General features: G+C 43.0%; 1 protein-coding gene across 5 annotated transcripts in view; it reads right to left on the bottom strand.

The window, feature by feature from the left end:
• The window catches only part of VRK2 (VRK serine/threonine kinase 2), a 66,254-nt gene extending 41,928 nt beyond the window's left edge, over positions 1–24,326 (bottom strand). Inside the window, exons 1-8 of one of the 5 annotated variants that reach the window (XM_037895967.2) lie at positions 23,884–24,176; positions 22,827–22,967; positions 10,770–10,784; positions 10,441–10,496; positions 9,817–9,886; positions 8,964–9,051; positions 8,701–8,809; positions 6,873–6,965 (exon numbers count right to left, since the gene is read on the bottom strand). In XM_037895967.2, the coding sequence (XP_037751895.1) occupies positions 6,873–6,965; positions 8,701–8,809; positions 8,964–9,051; positions 9,817–9,886; positions 10,441–10,496; positions 10,770–10,784; positions 22,827–22,962 (567 nt within the window). In that variant the 5' untranslated portion in view covers positions 22,963–22,967; positions 23,884–24,176. Of the gene's footprint in view, positions 1–6,872; positions 6,966–8,700; positions 8,810–8,963; positions 9,052–9,816; positions 9,887–10,440; positions 10,497–10,769; positions 10,785–19,941; positions 19,991–22,512; positions 22,727–22,826; positions 22,969–23,883 lie in introns of those variants that run through there. The other 4 variants (XM_027822264.3, XM_043543878.1, XM_037895968.2 and 1 more) reach the window with 4 other exon arrangements.
• Positions 24,327–24,721: the final 395 nt, after the last annotated feature.

Genomic DNA, 24,721 nt, shown 5'->3' with positions numbered 1-24,721 from the left:
ACACACCGCAAATAGACTGTATAAATATTTTAAGATATACAGGAAACTAACTATGGAAGATTTCCTTTACATTCTAGTGAACAATAGTCCCATGGCTAGCACAGGTACATTTATCTTAAAATATGTTTATAACATCCAATCACTACACATGCACCCAGAGATTTTTGAGCTGTTGTGCGTCAGACCCTTGGCTGGTGTAAATTATTACACCAAATTAGTACAGTAGTTCCACTGAAGTCCATGTACACCAGTTGAGGATCTGACGCTGTGACTCATAAATTTGATTCTTTTTGAGCTCCTTCTTTTATTACAAGCACTCGATGCCTCTTCATTTGCCTGGGACTTCACAAATAAAGTTCAATCCCTGTTCTACCCCTATCTAATACAGGCAAGTATTGTAAGTCCCTCTTCTCCCTCCCCTTTCTAAAATGGAGGTTACATTTTAAGTTACTATAGAAAAATATCTGAGTGCTTCTACAGGAGAAAAAAAAAAGTCATTCAATGCAACTAGATCTGTCAGCAATAAACATGCACATCGTGTACCCTGAGTTACATAGCCAAAATTATTTTTTTATTGGTACAAACTAAATTAAACTTCCATTCAAACCTCTGTCCACTGACCCAGTCACCTTGTTTTCAATTTGAGTGATTTTAGTACTCGTAAAAGTGAAGGATTAATACCAAACAGCATGAGGCACGAATCACAAACCGGCTAATATATAAGTAACTAATCAAAGTCTATTAAGCGACTCAAAACCTTTTGCAATTACTAAACTGACTCAACAGCACAAAGTGATTGCAACATGAAAAATCACTGCATTTTAGCATTATCATAATAAAACATGGAAAGCTAAGATGGAAAACAATCTGTGTTGTGCTAATAAGCTTAGAGAGCAATTAACTTGTTTCTCCAAAACTGTCTCCCAGATTCATTTGTCTGGTGAACACCATAAGCTGACAATGGACTATTACAGAAGTCTACAAGAAGTTGTTTCAAACCACCATGGTAACTTTTAAGACATATTTAAACATAAGACAGTTTAAAGAAAGCTGAAAAATTAATGTTAAACAGTCATATGAGCGTAATATTTCTGAATGCTGAAATACAGAAAGGGAACTGGGAAATAAAGTAAGCTTTTGGAGTGGTTTTTGGGTCGTTCAATGGTAAACACCTCCAAACAAAGTGAAATAACACTTTGGCAATACTTGTCTGTCACAGAGGACAGTGTCATAGAAGTTGGAAGAAAATCAAATTGTCCATTAGAGCTGGTTGACGTTTTTCAAGGGAAAAGTTCACATAAAAATGGACCTCATTCAAAAATGAAATTTTGTCAAGAACAGTCAAAAAATTTCCCCATGCTCTTTTGGTAAGTTTTTCAATTTTGTTATATAAAACAAACCAAAATGGTTTTTATTTAAAAATGAAAAGTATGAAAAACAAAAATGGATCCATTTCAAACACTATGAAATGAAAACAACTTCAAAAATTTCAGCATGTTTCTTGAAAATGGGTTTTCACTTTATGGCCACTCTACTCCCTTAGTAATAGCACCATCTTGCTCTTTCATCAGTAGATCTCAAAGCACTTCACAATCTGCTGTATGCTAAAAGCATACAGTAGCCTTCACATTATTCACCTACCATACCTCTCTACAATGAACAGGACAGGAAAGTAAAAGCCACAGTGCTTATAACAATACCAGAAAGCCAGGAATATCTTGAGAAACTGAATACAATGGGCCAGATCCTTAACCCGTGTAAAGTCCCTTTGCACCAGTCCAGATGGCATAATATAGAAGAGCCGTTAGGCTTCTCCAAGTTACTCTGTGGGCCATTTTGACCCCTGGCAGCCACAGGATCAGGGGACCTGAAAGGTGGTTTAGCAATGCCTTTCCTTGCTTCTCTCCTTAGCCGCACTGAACATAAGCTTAATAGAGCTGAGGATCTAGCCCAATGATGCACACTTGATAAGATGGTGTCCATACTATAAGTTCTTTAAGCCCTGGTCTACACTAGGAGTTGAGGTCGAATTTAGCAGCGTTAAATCGATTTAACCCTGCACGCATCCACACGACGAAGCCCTTTTTTCAACTTAAAGGGCTCTTAAAAATCGATTTCCTTACTCTACCCCTGACAAGGGGATTAGTGCTGAAATCGGCCTTGCCGGGTCAAATTTGGGGTACTGTGGACGCAATTAGACGGTATTGGCCTCCGGGAGCTATCCCAGAGCGCTCCATTGTGACCGCTCTGGACAGCACTCTTAACTCAGATGCACTGGCCAGGTAAACAGGAAAAGGCCCACGAACTTTTGAATTTCAATTTCCTGTTTGGCCAGTGTGGCAAGCTGCAGGTGAGTGTAGAGCTCATCAGCAGAGGTGACCATGATGGAGTCCCAGAATTGCAAAAGAGCTCCAGCATGGACCGAATGGGAGGTACGGGATCTGATCGCTGTATGGGGAGAGGAATCAGTGCTATCAGAACTCCGTTCCAGTTTTCGAAATGCCAAAACATTTGTCAAAATCTCCCAGGGCATGAAGGACAGAGGTCATAACAGGGACGCGAAGCAGTGCCGAGTGAAACTTAAGGAGCTGAGGCAAGCCTACCAGAAAACTAGAGAGGCAAACGGCCGCTCCAGGTCAGAGCCGCAAACATGCCGCTTCTACGATGAGCTGCACGCCATTTTAGGGGGTTCAGTCACCACTACCCCAGCCGTGTTGTTTGACTCCTTAAATGGAGATGGAGGCAACACAAAAGCAGGTTTTGGGGACGAGGAAGATGATGATGATGATGAAGTTGTAGATAGCTCACAGAAGGAAGCGGAGAAACCGGTTTTCCCGAAAGCCAGGAACTGTTTCTCACCCTGGACCTGGAACCAGTACCCCCCGAACCCACCCAAGGCTGCCTCCCGGACCCGCCAGGCGGAGGAGGGACCTCTGATGAGTGTACCTTTTAAAATAGTATACATGGTTTAAAAGCAAGCATGTTTAATGATTAATTTGCACTGGCATTTGCGGCTCTCCTGGATGTACTCCCAAAGCCTTTGCAAAAGGTTTCTGGGGAGGGCAGCCTTATTCCGTCCACCATGGTAGGACACTTTACCACTCCAGGCCAGTAGCACGTACTCGGGAATCATTGTAGAACAAAGCATTACAGTGTATGTTTGCTGGCATTCAAACAACATCCGTTCTTTCTCTCTCTGTGTTATCCTCAGGAGAGTGATATCATTCATGGTCACCTGGTTGAAAGAAGGTGCTTTTCTTAAGGGAACATTCAAGGGCGCCCGTTCCTGCTGGGCTGTTTGCCTGTGGCTGAACAGAAATGTTCCCCGCTGTTAGCCACGGGGAGGGGCTAGCCACGTGGTGGGGGGAGGCAAAATGCGACCTTGGAACGAAAGCACATTTGCTATGTATGTAATGTTAACAGCAAGGTTTACCATGAAAGAGTGTACCCATTGTTCTATAAAATGTGTCTTTTTAAATACCACTGTCCCTTTTTTTTTTCCTCCACCAGCTGCATGTGTTTCAAGGATCACGGGATCTTCTCCTTCCCAGAGGCTAGTGAAGATTAGAAGGTGAAAAAAACGCACTCGCGATGAAATGTTCTCTGAGCTCATGCTGTCCTCCCACACCGACAGAGCAGACGAATGCGTGGAGGCAGACAATGCCAGAGTGCAGGAAAGCACAAAATGACCGGGAGGAGAGGTGGCAGGCTGAGGAGAGGGCTGAAACTGAACGGTGACGGCAGTGTGATGAGAGGAGGCAGGATTCAATGCTGAGGCTGCTGCAGGATCAAACTAATATGCTCCAGCATATGGTTGAGCTGCAGGAAAGGCAGCTGGAGCATAGACGGCCGCTACAGCCCCTGTGTAACCAACCGCCCTTCTCCCCAAGTTCCATAGCCTCCTCACCCAGATGCCCAAGAACGCGGTGGGGGGGCCTCTGACCATCCAGCCACTCTACCCCAGAGGATTGCCCAAGCAACAGAAGGCTGGCATTCAATAAGTTTTAAAGTTTTAAACTTTTAAAGTGCTGCGTGGCCTTGTCCTTCCCTCCTCCACCACCCCTCCTGGTGCTTCTCTCCTCCACCATCCCTCCCGGGCTACCTTGGCAGTTATCCCCCTATTTGTGTGATGAATGAATAAAGAATGCATGAATGTGAAGCAACAATGACTTTATTGCCTCTGCAAGCGGTGATCGAAGGGAGGAGAGGAGGGTGGTTAGCTTACAGGGAAGTAGAGTGAACCAAGGGGCGGGGTGGTTTCATCAAGGAGAAACAAACAGAACTTTCACACTGTAGCCTGGCCAGTCATGAAACTGGTTTTCAAAGCTTCTCTGATGCGCACCGCGCCGTCATGTGCTCTTCTAACCACCCTGGTGTCTGGCTGCGCGTAACCAGCAGCCAGGCGATTTGCCTTAACCTCCCACCCCACCATAAACGTCTCCCCCTTACTCTCACAGATATTGTGGAGCGCACAGCAAGCAGTAATAACAATGGGAATATTGGTTTCGCTGAGGTCTAAGCGACTCAGTAAACTGCGCCAGCGCGCTTTTAAAAGTCCAAAAGCACATTCTACCACCATTCTGCACTTGCTCAGCCTGTAGTTGAACAGCTCCTGACGACTGTCCAGGCTGCCTGTGTATGGCTTTATGAGCCATGGCATTAAGGGGTAGGCTGGGTCCCCAAGGATAACTATAGGCATTTCAACATCCCCAATGGTTATTTTCTGGTCTGGGAATAAAGTCCCTTCTTGCAGCTTTTGAAACAGACCAGAGTTCCTGAAGATGCGAGCATCATGTACCTTTCCCGGCCATCCCACACTGATGTTGGTGAACCGTCCCTTGTGATCCACCAGTGCTTGCAGCACTATTGAAAAGTACCCCTTGCGGTTTATGTACTCGCCGGCTTGGTGCTCTGGTGCCAAGATAGGGATATGGATTCCATCTATGGCCCCACCACAGTTAGGGAATCCCATTGCAGCAAAGCCATCCACTACGACCTGCACATTTCCCAGGGTCACTACCCTTGATATCAGCAGATCTTTGATTGCGTGGGCTACTTGCATCACAGCAGCCCCCACAGTAGATTTGCCCACCCCAAATTGATTCCCGACTGCCTGGTAGCTGTCTGGCGTTCCAAGCTTCCACAGGGCTATTGCCACTCACTTCTCAACTGTGAGGGCTGCTCTCATCTTGGTATTCATGCACTTCAGGGCAGGGGAAAGCAAGTTATAAAGTTCCATGAAAGTGCCCTTACGCATGCAAAAGTTTCACAGCCACTGGGAATCGTCCCAGACCTGCAACACTATGCGGTCCCACCAGTCTCTGCTTGTTTCCCGGGCGCAGAATTGGCGTTCCACCGCATGAACCTGCCCCATTAACACCATGATGCCCGCATTGCCAGGGCCCGTGCTTTGAGAGAAGTCTGTGTCCATGTCCTCATCACTGTCATCACCATGCTGACGTCACCTACTTAGCCTGGTTTCGCTTTGCCAGGTTCTGGTGCTGCATATACTGCTGGATAATGCGCGTGGTGTTTAATGTGCTCCTAATTGCCAAAGTGATCTGAGCGGGCTCCATGCTTGCTGTGGTATGGCGTCTGCACAGAAAAAAGGCGCGGAACGATTGTCTGCCGTTGCTCTGAGGGACAGGAGGGAGGGACGACTGACGACATGGCTTACAGGGTTGGCTTACAGGGAATTAAAATCAACAAAGGGGGTGGCTTTACATCAAGGAGAAACAAAAACAACGGTCACACAGAATGGCTCCCTCAAGGATTGAACTCAAAACCCTGGGTTTAGCAGGCCAATGCTCAAGCCACTGAGCTATCCCTCCCTCTGGTATTTCAGGCAGGACTGAATCTCCATTAAAGTTTTCAAGCTACCCCTGACAGACCTCACCAAAACGACTGTCGGCCGTTGATTTCACGGGGGGGGGGGGGGGGGAAGGGGGGGGGGGGAGGGGAGGTGAAGCAGCAAATGAATACAAAACATATCTGGTCTATTTCTTGTTTTGATCCACTCCATCTATCTTTTACATCTTTGGCTGGCAGCAGACAGTGCAGTAGGACTGCTAGCCATCCTCATCTCCTGCCTGCTCACCATAAGATGGTACAACAGGACTCCCTGCAGGACAAAAGAGAATGACCTGGTCGAGTCACTTCTAATTTAGTCCCTGCGCCCATATCTGCCCAGGCACTCCTGACCGACCTTACCGAGGCGGCCAGGAGCACCTCGGACAGGATGAGGATGGTTTTCAGGCCTATTGCACCGTCTGCTGCCACTAGGCAATGGGTTGTTGCTGCTGTGTAACAATGCAGTACCACGTCTGCCAGCACCCAGGAGACATACGGTGACAGCGAGCTGAGCGGGCTCCATGCTTGCCATGGTATGGTGTCTGCACGGGTAACTCAGGAAAAAAGGCATGAAACGATTGTCTGCTGTTGCTTTCACAGAGGGAGGGAGGGAAGGAGGGCCTGATGACATGTACCCAGAACCACCCACGGCAATGTTTTTTTGCCCCATCAGGCATTGGGATCTCAACCCAGAATTCCAATGGGCAGCGGAGACTGTGGGAACTGTGGGATAGCTACCCACAGTGCAACACTCCGGAAGTCGACGCTAGCCTCGGTACTGTGGAAGCACTCCGCCAAGTTAATGCACTTAATGCACTTAGAGCATTTTGTGTGGGGGGACACACAATCGACTGTATAAAAACGATTTCTAAAAAACCAACTTCTATAAATTCAACCTAATTTCATAGTGTAGACATACCCTTAAGTGGAAAGGAAGGAAAACTGCATAGGACAGAATGAACATCAACAGTGAAAGTGTTACGGCAACAGTATACAGTAATTGTAAAAGATATTGTGTTTACCTCATGTGGATTTGTGTAGCCCAGAAGTAGATTTGCTGCTTTAATGTCACCATGAACATACTCATTTTCATGCATATATTCCAAGGCATCCAACTTAGGAAAAAAGTCCAAAAGGGAATGTTTATTAATTATTATTCTCATTATCACCTAAACATGCTTCACTTATTCAATGAGCCTCAACTGCCACATTATAGGCTAGAATGTGAGGTAATGATCTGCCCTGCATTAGCAGCAGCCCTCCTGGTTCCCCTGGGACCAGGGATAGATTATATTGTTCTGGGTCTATGCCCATCCCAGTGTACGCTGCCAGATGCATAGGGAAGGAAAGTAAAGCCCAGACTCTGGCCATTTCCTGCCCTATTCTGTCCACTTCCTTCCACTGCTATAATGCAGGTAGCTGATGCAGGAATGTAAGGGCACATGCCAGCTGGGCCACATTTTATCCCTATATATCTACCCTATAGATCTTTGAAATTTGTAAAATCTCTTTAAATGTGATTTTAAGGTCTTTTTTCTCATGTTCCATTAATGAAACTAATACTTTATAATACTGGAAGGGCTGGGGGAATTCCTAACTCTCCAAAGGGATAACATATCTGGTCCTGATGGTTCACAAGATATGGGACCTTAAGACTGTTAACAGGTCTATGACTAATTATTGCTAACCCTGCACTTCAGATCAGGAGGGGTACTTTCATATTTGATGAGAAGAGAAACATGTTTACAGTGGACTGATTTACACAAAGAAAAAAAAATGGCTGTTTGAGAGGCACCCAGTTTTGGAATGTTAAAACCACCGGTCCATCAGTGAAAAGAGATTAGTGACAGAAGGCAGGCAAGATGGTAAAGGGGCAATATAAATGCATTTTATTGCATTTATTTGATGATACAGTAGACCCTTGCTGTAATGCCCTTTGCAATAGCAAACCTTAAGCTATAGCAAACATGGTGCCTGGATCCTGCCTCCAGCTCCACCTGCTGTGGTGGGGGGTTGAGAGCTCCTCTGGCCCCAAGACTGCAAGTTTGTGGGGGGCAGATGGGAGGAGGAGGAGAGAACGGGGGCAAAGTGCTCCTTTGGCCCCGGGGCCACCGGACGAGCATTCCCTTGCCATACCGCACACATGGCTTGGATCCCCAGGGGATTGTTATAGCAAGGGGTACAGTGCCACTCTCTCACAAACCAAATAGCATTCCCAAACGACACAGCATGTAATCACCCATCAATCTATGCTAGTTTAAAGGAATTTGAAAACAATGATGATACATGTACAATCCTACAGGCTTATTTTGGCCTGCACAATGATGAAGATGTGAAATCAGATTAAAATGAAGATGTGAAATCAGAATTCTGCATAACAAAGATGGCGGTGCTGAAAGCACTGTGGCCAAAATTGTCTAACCTGCATGGCTAACATTAGGCACCTTCAAAATCTCTGGAAAATAAGGCCACTTAGCTGGTGTGTCCAAATATGGGTGTAGGCGCCCAACTTTAGGCATCCATATTTGAATATTTTGTCTCATCCTGTTACTGAGCCTGATCCAAAGCCCACTGAAGTCAATAGAGTTTTTCTACTCACTTCGGCTTAGGCCCATAGAGATCTAGTGTAAAGAGGATCTAGTTTCCATTCCTAATCAATAACACTCAGTTTCATAAAAATGTAATTTGAAGAGGAAAATTAAGACCCTGATTCAGGATGATACTTAAGTATCTATGCAACTTCATGCTGACTTGGGACCGAAATAGATCTCAGCATTTCACAAAGAGCAGATGCATTAGGAGAGTTCAATACATTAAAAACAGGACCACTTCCATCCCCTCTGCACTTACCATTCGGGCCCCAAGTTGAAGAACTGTTTCTTTTTTAAACCGGTGTCCATCATTGTCCAAGATTCTTTGCAGGTCTACCCCTAATCTTTCCATGACCATGAATCTATAACTATTAGAAAATACACAAGTGAGGAATCCTTGTAAGACACGGGGTACAGATAGCTTTATATCAACAAGCTCAAAACATACTTCATTTAATTGAAAATAAATCTTCGGGCAACTATGAGCCCAACAGCGTTGACTCCAATTCAGCTTGTTATTACCTTTTTCCATTGTATTCAGCCAAGCCTGATCCCCAGAACACCGGAATTCCTAAAAATCCTATTTGTCTGAGCCTCATCCACTCTTTGACTGTCAAAATAATAATAGATAAGCCAGAATTTAAGGTAGTTTGAGAATCTACAGTCTAACCTTAGTATTTAACTATCATTAGAATCTTTGTTGTTAAAATGAAAACACATACAGGTAACTATTTTAACCTAACAGCCCAATTAAAAAGTTCAGCAAGTAACTTTCTGCAAAAGTAAAGCTCTGTGTTCCTTTGATATATGCTTCTCTGAGTCATAACAACACAATAGGAATCCAGTCAGTAGCTGAGAAAAACTAATCCCTTTACAAACTTTACTTTTTGAATTTACCTTCTTGAATAAACAGTGGATCAACAGAGTATGCAATTAGGCCTCAATCGAGCAAAATACTTAAGTACATGTGCAATTTTTGCTCATCTGAAGTCACTGGGACTGCTACTATGAGTAAAGAGCTTGCAGGTTCAGTGCCTAAATTACTACTAAATCTTCCAAACACTTACGCATGTGAGTAACTTCATTCCTGGAACGGTTATTGGCAGTACTAGCCTTACTAAGTAGTCCTTGCAACACCTCTGTCCATAGCCTAAAATATGGACTACGGAGAGAGGTTAGTTCTCCCTCAGATTTGTCACCCTACTAGTTCTGATTCTATTTTCACTTACACCAGTGAGAATAAAACTAGTGTAAACCAGACCAGAATCAGTCCCAGTGTTTGAAGTATGCTTGATATAAAAGCTTCAAGATATCAATTGCTCTAATTGGAAAAATATACCTTTTAATTTTATTTTGTTTTGCTGATATTACTTACTGTGCTCTTGTTTTGCAGCTCTCTGGTAAAACTTCAATTCAGAAAACAAAGGCCCATTTTCAAGATATTCCTATAGAGGAACAAATAAATTTGGTGTGATAAAATGAGTTGGGGAAAAAAAAAAAGGAGTTCCTAAATAATAATAGTTCCAAGTGGGTTAAAATCCATTTTTTTTTAAAAAAAGATACACTATGACATTTGACAAAAGTTATTTTACATAAAATATAGCCAGTATATTGTTTTAAAAACCAATCACTTCTGTTGGCAAAACAAGCTGTTCACTGCAAATGCTCAAAGGAAAACATGTAATACAGACTAACACAAGTACTATTTAGGAAATTAAATTAATACATTTTAACTTCAGTCACTGTATATTCTTAAATATGCAGTCTGATTCCCCCCCTGCCCTCATTGTGATGTCCATGGTTAGTAATGGAAGCAAACAAACAGCAAGCATTAAGGAATCACAAAACACTCCTCCAGCAGACAAATTATGCTGTGATGGAAGAATGGCACACACCAAAAACATGCAATGCAACTCAATGCTCCAAATAAGAATAAATAGAAAATACATGAGAAAATGCTAGTACTTTAAATAATTTAGAAGTGAGATATGAACATTACCACTTTAATTACATGCACAGCCTCATCTTCTACAGGAATATGAACACGAGAGGAAGCTGTAAAAATCAGAGAGATGGTGATGAAACTTCCCCCAACAGTCAATATAATTGCAACTAAACAGCAAAACATGTAGTTTTGGTCAAAACAAAAAAAAGGGGGTGGGAGGAGAGAGAAAGGAGACATTTCTCAAAACTGTTAGAAATGTTTTCCTTTTGAAATTTTGTCCAAATTTCAAAATTAAAAAAATTTCAACCTATTTTGATAATACTTGTATGTATTAATCCTACAGTAGAAACTCAGAGTTACGATCACCAGAGTTACGAACTGACCTGTCAACCACACACCTCATTTGGAATGAGAAGTATACAATCAGGCAGCAGGAGAGACAAAAAAAGAGCAAATTTAGTATAGTACTGTTTTCAACGTACACTATTAAAAGAAAGGGAATGTTTAAATAAAAGATTTGACAAGAAAACTGTTTCTGTGCTTATTTCATTTAAATTAAGATGGTTAAAAGCAGCATTTTTCTTCGGCATAGTAAAGGTTCAAAGCTGTATTAAGTCAACGTTCAGTTGTATACTTTTGAAAGAACAACCATAAAGTTTTGTTCAGTTACAAACATTTCAGAGTGACGAACAACCTCCATTCCTGAAGTGTTTGTAACTGAGGTTCTACTGTACTTTCAGTGGAATGTGTCAACCCAATCTTAACTACAGAGCCACTAGAGCACCTCTACTACACAGTCACACCAAACTTTTGTGAAACTATGTTATATTAAAATAGACTAATCGGTTTTCTATTTCCTAAACCATTCAGTCAGTTGGGTCTCTATGTATGCTTCCAGTCAATCTGCTGTCATGATAAAGAGACTCTACTAGAGTTATGCCCTATGCCACGCTGCCAGATGGGGTTGTCTGCTTTCCCTATTTCAATTTAATCTGGCCCTTGAGCCTTGATTGCCACTCTGGAATTATTTGTTTAGTCACTGATCTGAGTTGTGGAGAGTGCAGATACAACCCATCCAAAGAGGAGACCCGTGATTGTGCCTCTTAGTGCAAAAAAATTCAAAACACTAACTGAACATATTTGACAATTACAGGCTACAAAACAGAACCCCTTGGCACAATAGGTGTCTATTTTTTTCTGACCCCGAGAGAACTCTGTTCCCTTGGATGTCACTGAAGCATACGGGGCCACATCAGGAAGAGAGGGTAAAAAACCTAATTTGTTTTAAGATTGATCTTAATAAATTTATGGAGGGGACAGTATGTTGAGATTGCCTAAAATGGCATATGGTCTATCCGGAACTGCTATTAGCAGATATCTCCAATGGCGAGAGATGGTAAACCAAAGGGGGAGGACTCTTGAGTTACTGAAGAGAATTCTTTCCCAGGTGTCCAGGGTGGATCTTACCACATGCAAGACTTATCCACACTGACACATCTTTCCATCAATTGCTATTAGCCAAGATGGTCAGGGATGCAATCCCATGCTCTGGGTGTCCCTAAACATCTGACTGCTAGATGCTGGGACTGGATGAAAGGGGATGGATCACTCAATAAAGTGCCCTCTTATCTTCACTCCCTCCATCGGAAGATAGGATACTGGGCTAGGCGGATCTTTGGTCTGACCCAGTATGGCTATTCTTTTTTTCTTATGCTCAGGATCTAACTAATCACTAAACCTGGGGTCAGGAAGGAATTTCCCCCCACGTCAGATTGGCAGAGACCCTAGTACTTTTTTCACTTTCCTCTGCAGCATGGTGCACAAGTCACTGGCTGGTTTGAACTAGGGTAAATGGTTGATTCTCTGTAACTTGAAGTCTTTAAATCAAGATTTGAGGACTTCAGTAACTCAGCCAAAGTTTATGGGCATATTACAGGAGTGGAGGTGGGTGAGGTTCTGTGGCCTGCAATGTGCAGGTGGTCAGAATAGATGATCGTGATGATCCCTTCTGGCCTTAAAGTCTATGAGGGAAAGAGAAGGTAAATTTAAAAATATATATATCATACATGGCAAAGTATTACAATGTCCAGTGCAATATCCTATACAGACAATAACAGGAGGAATGTTTAAAGCAACTATTTGTAAATACTGATATACCCAAAGTTGCTCATGTTGTTAGCATTGTGACAGACATATCACTGTATTGCTTTTTATTAACCATTTATATATTGAATATGCAATGTTGTAGCCATGTTGATCCCAGGATATTAGGGAGACAAGATGGGTGAAGGAATATCTTTTATTGGACCAACTTCTGTTGGTGAGAGAGACAAGCTTTCGAGCTTACACAGAGCTCTTCTTCAGGGCTTGTGTGTAAGCTCAAAAGCTTGTCTCTCTCTCACCAATAGAAGTTGGTCCAATAAAAAATACTACCTCACCCACCTTTTCTCTTTATGTTGGGAGGCAGTTGGATACTATATTTATCCACTATGGTCCACAAGTGAGGACAACTATTTTTACCTATAATATACATAACGCATTTTTTTAAATGGATTATTATGCAGTTACTTAACAGACTGGAAAGGCTCCGAAGGTTTAACAGCCTGATTATACCTCACAGACCAGCACCACATACTCTCCTGCGAGTTTAGCCCATAGTTAATTACTCTATAAGATACATAATTAGCTATGTGCTAGGCTCATTCTATGTGGTAGCGCATGGCTATACATAATACTACAATCAGTTAAGTCCTAGACTATGGGCTAATGAGCAGACACACTGTAGGAGAGCAGTGCTGGAATGCAGGAGCACTCTGATGGCATATAAGTACATATAGAGTACCAGGCGCACTATATGGTTGGACTATGTTAGCAAAGGTACTCCAAAATAATATGGCAATTGTGTAATCGTCCAGATTCTGGCTATGGTATACACATTTTACCTACACTAGCTGCAAAAAAAGTGGGATGCATTGTAGTTCAAGAATTATTTTTGAAATGTATCTTGAATCTCTAGAACTTTTGCTTTCAGCATTGGTGGAAATATTGTCATAAGTTACAACTACTGCACCAGAGAAAAGTAAATGAAGGACGACATTAAAAATACAAGCTGAAATAAGATCTACATTCTTCACCACAATTTCCAATTACTGTGTCTAGGCAATGCAGAAAATATGATATCAAATTAACTCATTTCCAGAATTTCCTAGCTTTGCCCAGTGACAGCAAGCTGGGCTAAGATTTCACCATCAGCCTTAACTATGAATTCATGGACTTTGTTGACTTGCACCACAATCTTAATTAATCAGTCTTTCTGTGTTTAAATATGACAAGGTAACAATAGAATTTCTGGATGAATTGAGATTCCCTAGGACTGCATAGCACAACTGCATTCAGTGCGACAAAGAAACATGCCAGTTTTATTTGCCAGTTCAAATGTGCCAGCTTTAGTTTTAGCAGTTTAATCTGTGGCAGTCATGTTTGGAATATTGTGAAGTATTCACAATGGTTCTCATAAAAATCAGTTTGTAGACAAAGTTTACACAGTGGAAAAGAAAAGCAGTGTATTTGGCAGTGAGGAAAAATATCCCTGTTCCTGTCCACAGCTGGTCTCAACGCTGCTGCTGGCTATTTGGGAGATAAAAGCTCATATTGGAAGCATGAATAAACTCAAGAAGCCTTTTTATCATCTTTTGCCATGTTTTCCAGGGGATATGAAAATGTGTAGTGATATTGTCCTCTCAGCTCTGTTTACACAGGAGTAAAACAAAACCCATGATTCAAAAATTAACACAGTACTCAAAAGCTAGGGCTAAGAACTGCAAATTAGTTTATATAAAAGTAATGAAAAGACTAGTGAAATCCTGGCCCCACTGAAGTAAATGAGAGTTTAGCCATTTACTTCAACAGGGCCAGGATTTCACCCACTGTGTTTAATGTAAAGAAAGTTTTGATTTATGTAAACATCCTAAAGAATCATTTTCAGAACACTGGCTTGATCATAAATAAAAACAATCAGCAATGGCAATAATTAAAAATACTAAATATTTACCATCTACAGTTGTTAAATTATTGTGGTATTGTTGGATCATATTAAAGAAGTTCTGTATTAAAATCACAAATGAGTTTGATTCCCCATAGTTTAAATTCCAGGGTATTACTAATTAAGAGGTCTCTTGGTTTTTGGTACTGTTTCTCTCCCTCTGTGTGTGAAACTTGCAAGCTGCTAATTGTGTTAGTACATTCTAAGATAGAGTCTGTTCTCAAAGCAATTCTTTGTAACAACCACTACTCACAGAGAGAGAGACTCAAAGCAATACTCTGTAACAACAGAAACAGCACCCAGAGACTCCCCACCCTTTTGTTGTATTCATCTCGCTTTGTTAACAATTGCGATTAAAATAGAGATAGAAGATGTATGTGGACGGATGCTTGGTGTGGATAATAACTGAATGATCAGGGAGGTGCCAGCCTAAGAATCCAGTGTCCAATGGCTGAAGAAGGCGTCAAGTGGAAATAACCAGAGGACCCCCGGAGGGCAGACTGGAATCACCCAACAGCCTCAAGAATGGGAGAACCAAAGAACAAGATAACATCTGGCAGCACGGAGTCGTCAGGAATGTGCCATCTCCTGATTGATTCAGCAACAGCATGATGAAGCAATTCCCATAGACTGGCATAGGAAGAAATTCTTATAAAAATGGACTTTAGAAAGTGAGAACTTTGGGATCTGATTCTGCAAACCAACTTCCAGGAGCAATAGATGAGCATCTGACAAGGCCCTGCTCCCTCCTCATGTCCAGGCCACCTGGCCAGTGGCTTGGCATGAGCAACTCTAAGGCTGGTAACTATAATAACAACCTTGCAGAACCTGTGTCTGCGTGTGTATGAATGAATGTGTGAATAAATATGAAATTGAATGGAATGTTATAGCTATAACTAACTGCTTACTATGATTCTTTCTGTATTCACAATAAATCTGGCATTTTGCCTTTTCCCCTTTAATAAGATCCTGATGGTTTTTATTTTATTGGTATAACAGTATTACCTATCAGAATGCCATGCAGAAACAACACCTAGTTTTAATAGAGACCTTTGTATTTTTCCTCTTTTGTTTTCTTTCAATATCTCGTGGAATTGATAATTTCAGTCCTTCAAGTCCTTACACTCTAAGTTTCCTGAGAAAGGACTTCTCATGATTTTATCCCATGCTCTACCATTTCCTGGCTAGACTAATTTCTGAGAAGCCTTTAGAAATGGTCTCTCTCTCGTATTCCTTTGTGAATTTGGGGTTCTATTAAGCAGATATTATATACACAGGCCTTTAAAGTAGAATCTTGTGGATTTGGCTTCTATAGCACCTGGCTAAGATATTCAGCAGAAAACTTGAGCTCCACGGCAAATCTATTTTGTGGGGCATCTGTAAATGCTTCCAGTACAACACAGTTCTGGTGAAAATTTTATTATAATTTCTGTCATCTTTTAATGAAACTTTAATCCTAATTCACCAGAGCCAAAATTTTGCCTTCCAGAGCTAAGACAGACACTGTCTAACTTTCAAAGTTAATCTAGCTGAGCTGGAGTAGATACGACATATCCTTTAACCTCAGGAACAAAAGCCGTTTCAGCATTCTTGAATGGGAGTCCAGGCCTTTAACTCTTAAACTTGATGCATGCACTGGTTTCTGGAATGACTGCACTCCTGCTCATCTTCAAGGCTGACACTGTGACCACTCAGAAGGTACTGTGTCAGTTTCAATATGGCATAGGTGCTGATCAAAAATGGATTTAGAGGGGCAACCTGCATATTGCAGCAAATGCCATATCTTAGGGCAGAAGTTCCTCCTGTTATCATACAATGCCAATTTAGGGACACATGCTTCACGGCATGATATATCACATTGCATCTGTAGATGCTCATGGCCATCAAAGAATTCATTTCTGCTGATTCTCCTCCTTCTCCCTCCATCTCCTTACTTTGTATATATCTTTATCATGATTTGCTACAAACTCAACATATCCCGGGCAATCTCCATAGTACAGAGTATTATACCTTTAGGAAATCACATCGGAAGTAACCTATAGCTGGACCTCTTTTCTACCCATATATTAACACATACAAAAAAAGTTATACCAACAGTAACATCCGACCTCCCTACTCCTAACTACCATCTAGAAATGGACTAGAAATCTCTATGCCTTCACCTTTCATCTTTGGAGTGAAGACTTATGTTATGATATAACCATCTAATGAATATGTACAAAGGAAGTACAAGCACTGGCAGTGGCGAGGAAGGAAATTTCTAGCTTGTACATGGATGTTGAAATGCAAAGCAGACTTAACAATGATGCTAGAACCTTAACTGAGTATTGTGTGATGTTTTTGCATTTAAATTTTCAGCCCTAACTGTGTATTAAAGAAATCATTGCTGTGGGAAATAGAGAATGATTTATGTAAAGACCAGTATCAGTCACTAGCCGTGATAAGGAAGATAAATGAGTGTCTGGTATTCTCTCTCACTTGCACCCTTCTAAACTCTTCTTTAATTCTCCCACGTACTGCCACTATTCCCTAAAGGACTTTAAATTGGGCATCGTATCATGGAAATGCTGTATTGTTCCCTGTTTCCTTTGCTTTTTTCTCTCCCGTCAAATGAATAGGAAGATTCTGTCTGAGCTCTATCATGGTAAGCCACTGGTAGAGTGTAGGTAACAGAAGGAAAGCTCTAATATGGATCAGCCTAGGTAGGACAGGCTTGTCAACCATAGTACTCTTCCTCAGCATAAGCAGTCGCTTGAAACTGATTCAGAAGAGCACTCCTAGACGGTTTCAAATTGCTTCCAGCAATGGAGGGAAACTCTGCTCTTCAGGAGCGTAGGGAGAAATCACATTGCTGGTAAGCCTTCTGCTGTTAGAGGGACTCTAGAGAGACGTGAAAATTAAAAGGAAGAGGCGAGACAACGAAGGAAGAGAAGGTGCAGAGCAAAGAGGACACTTGAAAGTGAAGGCAGAAATATTTAAAAGGGAAGAGCATTAGGGGCAAACACAATCCCTTTTCTATATAGAAAAGTTTAGATGCCATATTCCTGAAATGGCTGAATCCAAGTGCACCACTGAATCCAAGAGCTCAGGGTCAGTTAATAGCTTTCCACAGCTTTGATTTAGTGAACAAAGCCTTCCAGGAAATGCATCTGTGGTAAATATATGTTGCATAAGTAGTATAAAATTTTTCAAGTACATTGTTAAAGATTAATGGAGTATGGCGTATACTTAATAGGGAATTAAGCTGTAACAATGCACATCAAAAACTTTATACTACTGCTGTAAAACTACTTATTAAAAGATACAGCCAGCAAAGTTAACCTTCATTTTTATAAAATTGCTGTGCTGTTCACATTTTGCAGACATTCAAACCTAGCATATCCCACTGTGTGGCCCATTTTGTTCAGTTCTCTAGAATTTCCTCTGGATTAGCTCCCCATTTCAAGTTTAGTGGTTACTCCACAACATAGAGCAATATATATATGAACAGAACTCTACTCCTCTCAAGAAGGGGGTGAAAAAGACATATCTCAGCCACAGGACTACCTAAATGAGACCTAGTTCTTATTCATTAGTATGTATTTCTAAGGAACTGACCATGTGAAGTGAGAACTCTTGCACACCACTAAAGACAATGGGATTAGAGAGTGCTCAAATCTTTGCAGACCCAGGCCCAAACTGAGCTGCTGGCTGGTGTTATTTCAGCCACAATGTCTGTCATAATTAGGGCCCTACCAAATTCACAGTCCATTTTGGTCAATTTCAGTCATAGGATTTTAAAAATCATAAATTTTATTATTTCAGCTATTTAAATTTGAATTTCACAGTGTTGTAATTGTAGGGGTCCTGATCCAAAAAGGAGTTGCAGGGGGGTTGCAAGGTTATTGTAAGGGGGGTTGCAATACTGATACCCTTACCTCTCTGCTGTTGGTGGTGGCGGCGCTAAGTTCAGAGCCAGGCAGCCGGAGAGCAGCGGCTGCTGGCCGGGAGCCCAGCTCTGAAGGCAGAGGCACCACCACCAGCAGTAGCGCAGAAGTAAGGATGGCATGGTATGGCATTGCCACCCTTGCTGCCGCCTGCAGAGCTGGGCCCTCAGTCAGCAGCTGCCACTCTCTGGCTGCCCAGCTCTGAAGGCAGCAACACAGAAGTAAGGGTGGAATAGTATAGCATTACGATCCTTACTTCTGCACTGCTGTTGGCGAGGCGCTGCCTCCAGAGCTGGGCACACAGCCAACAGCCGCCACTCTCCAACTGCCTAGCTCGGAAGGCAGTGCATAAGTAAGGATGGCAATATTGCAAGACCCCTAAAATAATCTTGTGACCCCCCCTGCAACTCCCTTTTGGGTCAGGACCCCCAATTTGGGTAACACTGGTCTCCCCCGGGAAATCTGTATAGTATAGGGTAAAAGCACACAAAAGACCAGATTTCACAGTCTGTGATGCATTTTTCATGGCCGAGAATTTGATAGGGGCCTAGTCATAATGAATATGAGAAATAAGATTCCTTGTTTTGGACCTTTCTTTACAGCATCGAGTCAATCTTTGCTGATAAGTCTGATCCATTTCCTGTTTCAGCTGAGTTATGCACTGCTGAGTCAATCTGCTATGTTCCTCTTTCTAATTTCTGTGTTACAATTGGAACTAAGCCTCCATCTTAGTGCCATATCCAGTACCGGGTCTCCCTTCTGAGAGAAAGTACAGGTAAACAAGAATGACTTTTGCAAAGATTCTACCAAACAGCTATATTTTTTTCCAGCTATTCCTGCTATACTCATTAGGAACACAAAACCAAAATATACAAGGGCCCTAGACTGAAATATCATTCCATACTACTCCTCTGGCTGCTCTCTGCCTCAGCATGGTGGGATTCAAAGAGCAATACACCACAATAGTTGAAGTCATCTGTGGTCTGTGTGGTCAGAAAGAAAACCAGTAAAATCTGCATGAAACATGTACCAATCTCCATGCAATATACCATTTACAAGGTCTTGTATGATTTTCCTGTAATAAGAAATGCCCTAGTAGATTTGGTACACAATTAATGTTTTTTTGCTTTAGATTGAGAATTACTTACACTGAATTATTCCTCCTTCACTGTTGCACCAGATGTTCTAAACATGTACCCTATGAGAGTAATCTGGGTTCCACCGGAGAAAAGTATTGTTATAAGAAACAAAACCACATTCTCAATTCAGTTTCCCCTTATCACTACATCAGAGTCCCATGAATCATTCTCACTTCTCTGTGGGAACCTTTGTAAGTTTCCATTCCCCAACCTTCCATTACTTTCTTTTTCCCCCTCCCAACAAATAATCCTTGACTAGCAATTTCAGGAGGCATCTTGACTTCATTCCATTGCTCATGCTGGGGTATATTTTCTTATGGTAATGCTTCCTATATATGCTCTAGACATAGGATCTCTCCAAGGCAACTGACTGATGTTTAAGAGGTCATAAAAGAAATCATCTACATCAAAAGAAAAATGTAAATATCAGAACAGCTCTGTCCCTCACCTCTTCTGTGACTGCACATTTCTGAGGGGCCTTGGTTACTGATCTCACCCTGGGAACAGTAAAATGTAAGTAAAATGTAAGTAAAATGCAGTAAGTAAATGTAAGTAAAATGCAGCTCTTACCAGTACAGGGCTGCTCTGGCCCCGCCCCAGAAGGAGGATGGCCTCGGGCGTAAGGGGCGGGGCTGGGGGGGGTCAGCGTCCCCCCGGCCCATCCATCTGTGCTCCCTGGCCCGCGCTGCCCGGGGCTCCAGTGGCAATTTAGAGGGCCCGGGGCAGCTACTTCTTTTGCCCCCACCCCCCGTCAGCAGCGCTGCCCTTTTTGCGCCCCCCATTGGCTGCCCTGCCGGGTCATCGCTGCGCAAAAGGGGCAGTGACGTTAAAGTAGCGCTTTAAAGTCAGTTGTATGGGCCGGTACTGGAGGCTACTTTTTACCGGTATGCCATACCGGCCCATACCCCCTTACTTTCATCCCTGTCTGGGAAGGCTATGAATAGAATTCTATAGAATGGAATGAGACAGAGATAAGACAACTAGGATTTTTTTTTGTTTGTTTTCTTGGCCTTGAGCAACAGATGCTGACCAAGCACCTCCCAAAAGAGTGTATTAAGAAAGATTAATATTAAGACAGAATATTATTGGACACTGGTGGATTAAAGCAGAGTTTGCCTGCTTCTTCTTTTACTAATGGAACATATGGGGAAGCAAAGGACTGGAGTGAAATATGTCTTAATGTGGATTAAACTGAGCATCTTTTGGAGAAGCGTCAAGCACATATTAGTTTGTCTCTGTATGCTTAAATGATTGGCAACTGGTACAGAACTGAATGTATGAAGAGCAATCAGAAACAGTGGTATTTAGGTTGCTAATGAAATCATCTCTCTCTCCTCTATGCAGTCATACAGTGGAATGGATGCCATCCTCTTTTCCATTCTAGAAAGCAGGACATCTTGGTTAATGGCAGCCTTGTTCACAGTTTTTCTTCTCAGTTTCTTGTGACTGAAATGGTAGATGTCAGAGTGTGCAGATAAGATTGATGATTTTTGCTATAATTTACAACCACCATTGCTGACGGAACAGTTTTAAGGCATCCATTTTATTTAGAGCACTAACATACCAGTCCTCAGGTAGAACCAGTCTCCAAGAAGTAAAATGTGGGTTTTCGTGACTGTGCACAGTCACTATCCAGCTCTGTGCTTTGCCACACCAAACACAAGGAAAAAATATGGAGGAATTCCGCTCAGTCCCAGCTGTTCCTGAGCAGCAAAGCAAATATCTGGAACAAGGACATCAATGCATGACAGATGGAACAGAAAAAATGCAAGAGACACTACTGCATCTATCATCAAGAAAACAGTGGCACATACTTATGGCTGAATAGGATGTAACGAACACCCATAAGTCCTGCTACAGAAAGTAAAAAGCTTGTTCCACATTCACCAAGGCTCCAGTCATTTTCTCCATGTGGGCAAACTCCTGTGCTTCTGCTTTCAGTGTAGCTCTGTGTGGGCAAAGAGGATCCACCCATGCAGAAGAAGTTGCAGTTAAAAAGACAAAAGAACTGAGAAATAAGTCATTTGGTATATGGCGCTTGTTCTAATGAAAAACTGACTTGTTCCAGGGGTCTAGAAACCATGCAACAAGGAAAGCTTCTGCTGTCTTCAAACGTATTAGCATATAATCTTCTAACAAAGCAATTTGTATGAGCTAAATATCATAGCACATAAACAGAAAGAGTGGAAAATAGAAAATAAAGAAGTGGCACAAAGAATGGATGCCAAAAAAATGCAATTACACTTTCCATGACAAAATAAATGGAGAAAAATTAAAAAGGTACAACAGATTTTTGTATGTGCAATGCACATTCAATCCACGTATTAAAGTGGCTTGATCAGCAAGTTTTGAATATTAATACCCCAGGTCTGGGAACACTAGTTAACATACCGCTATCTAACTTAAGAAGAGCATGTTTGCCTTTAGGGATGATGGGTTGTACTGATGTTGCTATTCAGGACTAATTCTTCACTGCTCTCAGTACAAGCTCAATGTAGTTCCTGACAGATTTTCATTGTAGACTAGTTCCCATATTTATCCTGCATGTGTGTGGTACAGGAAAAGTCCATCATGCTGCTTTGTAAACAGATTTTTCTCTTTTATAGAGACCAACAGTAGTAATTTACATGTTGATATAAATGATCCCGAAGTGTTTTACAAACTATTTATCACTTTTTCACCACTGAAAAGCAGCTACCTCTGAATAGAAATATAGCATCTGTTGAAGAGCATGCAGCTATACTATGCCATTTTGGACAAGTGAAGAGTACCATTTTCAGCTGAAACTGCTGGAAAAAGTGTGGCTTTAATTCATACATTACCAAAGTTAATACTACTATTGCTATAAAATGTGTAATTAGTTCTTTAATGACCAAAAGCTCTGTATCTTGATTTTATGTCTCAGCTGAAAGATGGCACCTTCAACAGCCAATGCCCCCAACAGCACTTTGGAGCACTGGATCACTGACTCGAGAGAGTTACTGCCACATACTGAATCACCATATCCTACAGCACTTACTATTGCTACTCTCTGGCAATCTTCTACTCAAGCGCTGCCCCGTAGGTGCCCAACGTATATGCTTCATGCTGCAGGCTATATAAGCAGTACTCTGAACAATCCAGGAAAGAATCATGCAGTTCCTTCAGGAAAACTTCTCAATCACCTGAGCATTCAGCTGAGTGCTGTTTAAGATCGTGAAACACATTCTGGCACCTCTTGTTGTTTCTTTAGTGAATTAGCAACAACTTTTTTTTTAAACCATTTTGTTTTAAAGGATAAAGTAGAACAGACAACTCACAGAAATACTCTCGTAATTAACACTCATGCTTTACCTAAATAGATCAATCCAAATCCTCCTTGGCCAATTATATTGCCCAGCCTCCACTCTTTTCCTTCAGTGTCTTTCATTATCATTCCTTTGGGAAGGGGGACAGGGAGCTTGCTTTTTCCACACCTTTTAGGTGGCATCACACCTTGAAAGAAAAGAAAATGAAACCAGTATGAAAGAAAACGAAACCTTCCAATTCCCTTGTTCCAAAACAAAAATCATAGTTAAGTCTTCCACAGCCTTGCACCTGAGTAATAACTTATTCCTATGCAAAGAGGGTTTAAAATGCTACCAAATGAGAATGGTAGTGTTTTATTCCAGTTCAAAGTGAAGGTAAATGACTACAGGGAGGCAAGGCCTAAACAACAAGGGGGGCAATCCCATTCAAGCAACAACATTATTACTAGGTGAGTGGCTGAGACAGAGGGATGGAAGGAAAGTTGCACTGAAAGAATCTACAAACATGCAACCTGGCATGAGTCCACAGTACAGCCTTTAAACTATGAGTTGATAGTTTAGGAATATGCACCATTATAAAAATAATCAGTGGACTACAGAACAACCACCTGAGTCTGCACTCTGTTCTTTATTAAGCTCAGTGAGTTGAGATACATCGTCCGGGGTGGCTTTGAGGGTCTAAACATCTGGTTTGAAATACCAAGACCCCACTCTGGAACCATGTGTTCGAAGGTGGGCAGGCCTGACTGAGAGGGAGCCCTTTATCCTTTCACACAAGCCCTGAGTTCTTGCTGTCAGTGGGATTTTTCAGACTCTCAAAGCACTTTACACAGGTGGCTGGTGCTATCTGCCCTGCACGGGTCTCTTACACCTTTTTCCGGGGCTGACTTTGGCCTTAGCCCGCCCCACAGCTGCTCGCGATGGCGAGCGCAGCCGGGGAGAACAGACCGGCTGAAGGAGATGGCAGCAGACCGGGGAAGGCTGCCCAGGTGCTCCTACTCCCCGCTCTGCTCCAGGCGATTTCCCAACAACTCCCCCAGCTTCCCTCCCACCCGCAGCCTTGCTCAGGCCGCCCCAAGCTCCCTCCGACACCCCCGGCTCACCCAGCTCGTTTCAGAGGGCTGCTCCTGCTCTCCACCCCCCGCCAATCCCCGCAGCTACTGGGGGCGCCTTCTCCCTCGCGGGCTCCTTCTCCAGGGCGCCGCAGCAGCCACAGACTCTTCCCGGGCCGGTCGGATCCGCGCGGCCCCGCCTCAGGCCGCCGGCGCCCCTCGCCTTCCTCGTGTAGCCGGGCCGGGCCAGCCTGGGAGCGGAGGAGCAGCGGCCGGAGAGCCCAGGAACCCCGGCGGCCCGGCAGTCACATGGGGGATGAGTGACAGCAGCCGGCGGGCGCCGGAGGAGGCGTGCGAGGAGCCGAGCTGGGTGCGGCTCGGGGAGCGCGGGCGCGGCTTCCTGTGGGCTCGCCCCAGTGCCCGGCGGCGGCGGGGGAAGCGCCTGTGAGAGAGAAGCCGCGGCTCAGCGGGAAAGAGTGCGGGATGCGCCCGACGTGCCCGCTCGTCCGAGGGGGGCTGGATTGTCAAACAATGGGTGTCCTGCCTCACATTGGACGGGCACGCTCCGAACATGCCCCGCTTCAGCATGAAGTATTCTAAATATTAAACCAACACTAAAGAATGAAATAAAGTGCCTGGCTGATGGGGGCCACATGTTCCCTGCCCATGGAAACGCTGGGGAGGCACGGAAGCCAGCGTGAGAGGAAGAAGCGCTGAGTGATGCGTCTGTCATAGCTGCTCGCACTCTGGAAGTGCCGTAGTCGGACTGTTGGAGTCCACTGTAAAGAATTCTCACTGGAGTGGTGACTGTAGAAGGGGGTGTAAGGTGTGGCCCATACTACGCGTATTTTTTGAAGGGAGCAAGAGCAGGATCCTTATAGAAACCAAA

Source organism: Chelonia mydas, chromosome 3, assembly GCF_015237465.2.
Source record: "Chelonia mydas isolate rCheMyd1 chromosome 3, rCheMyd1.pri.v2, whole genome shotgun sequence".
NCBI lineage: Eukaryota > Metazoa > Chordata > Testudines > Cheloniidae > Chelonia > Chelonia mydas.
Note: the sequence above shows the minus strand (reverse complement) of the source record. Positions and strands in the feature narration are given on the sequence as shown.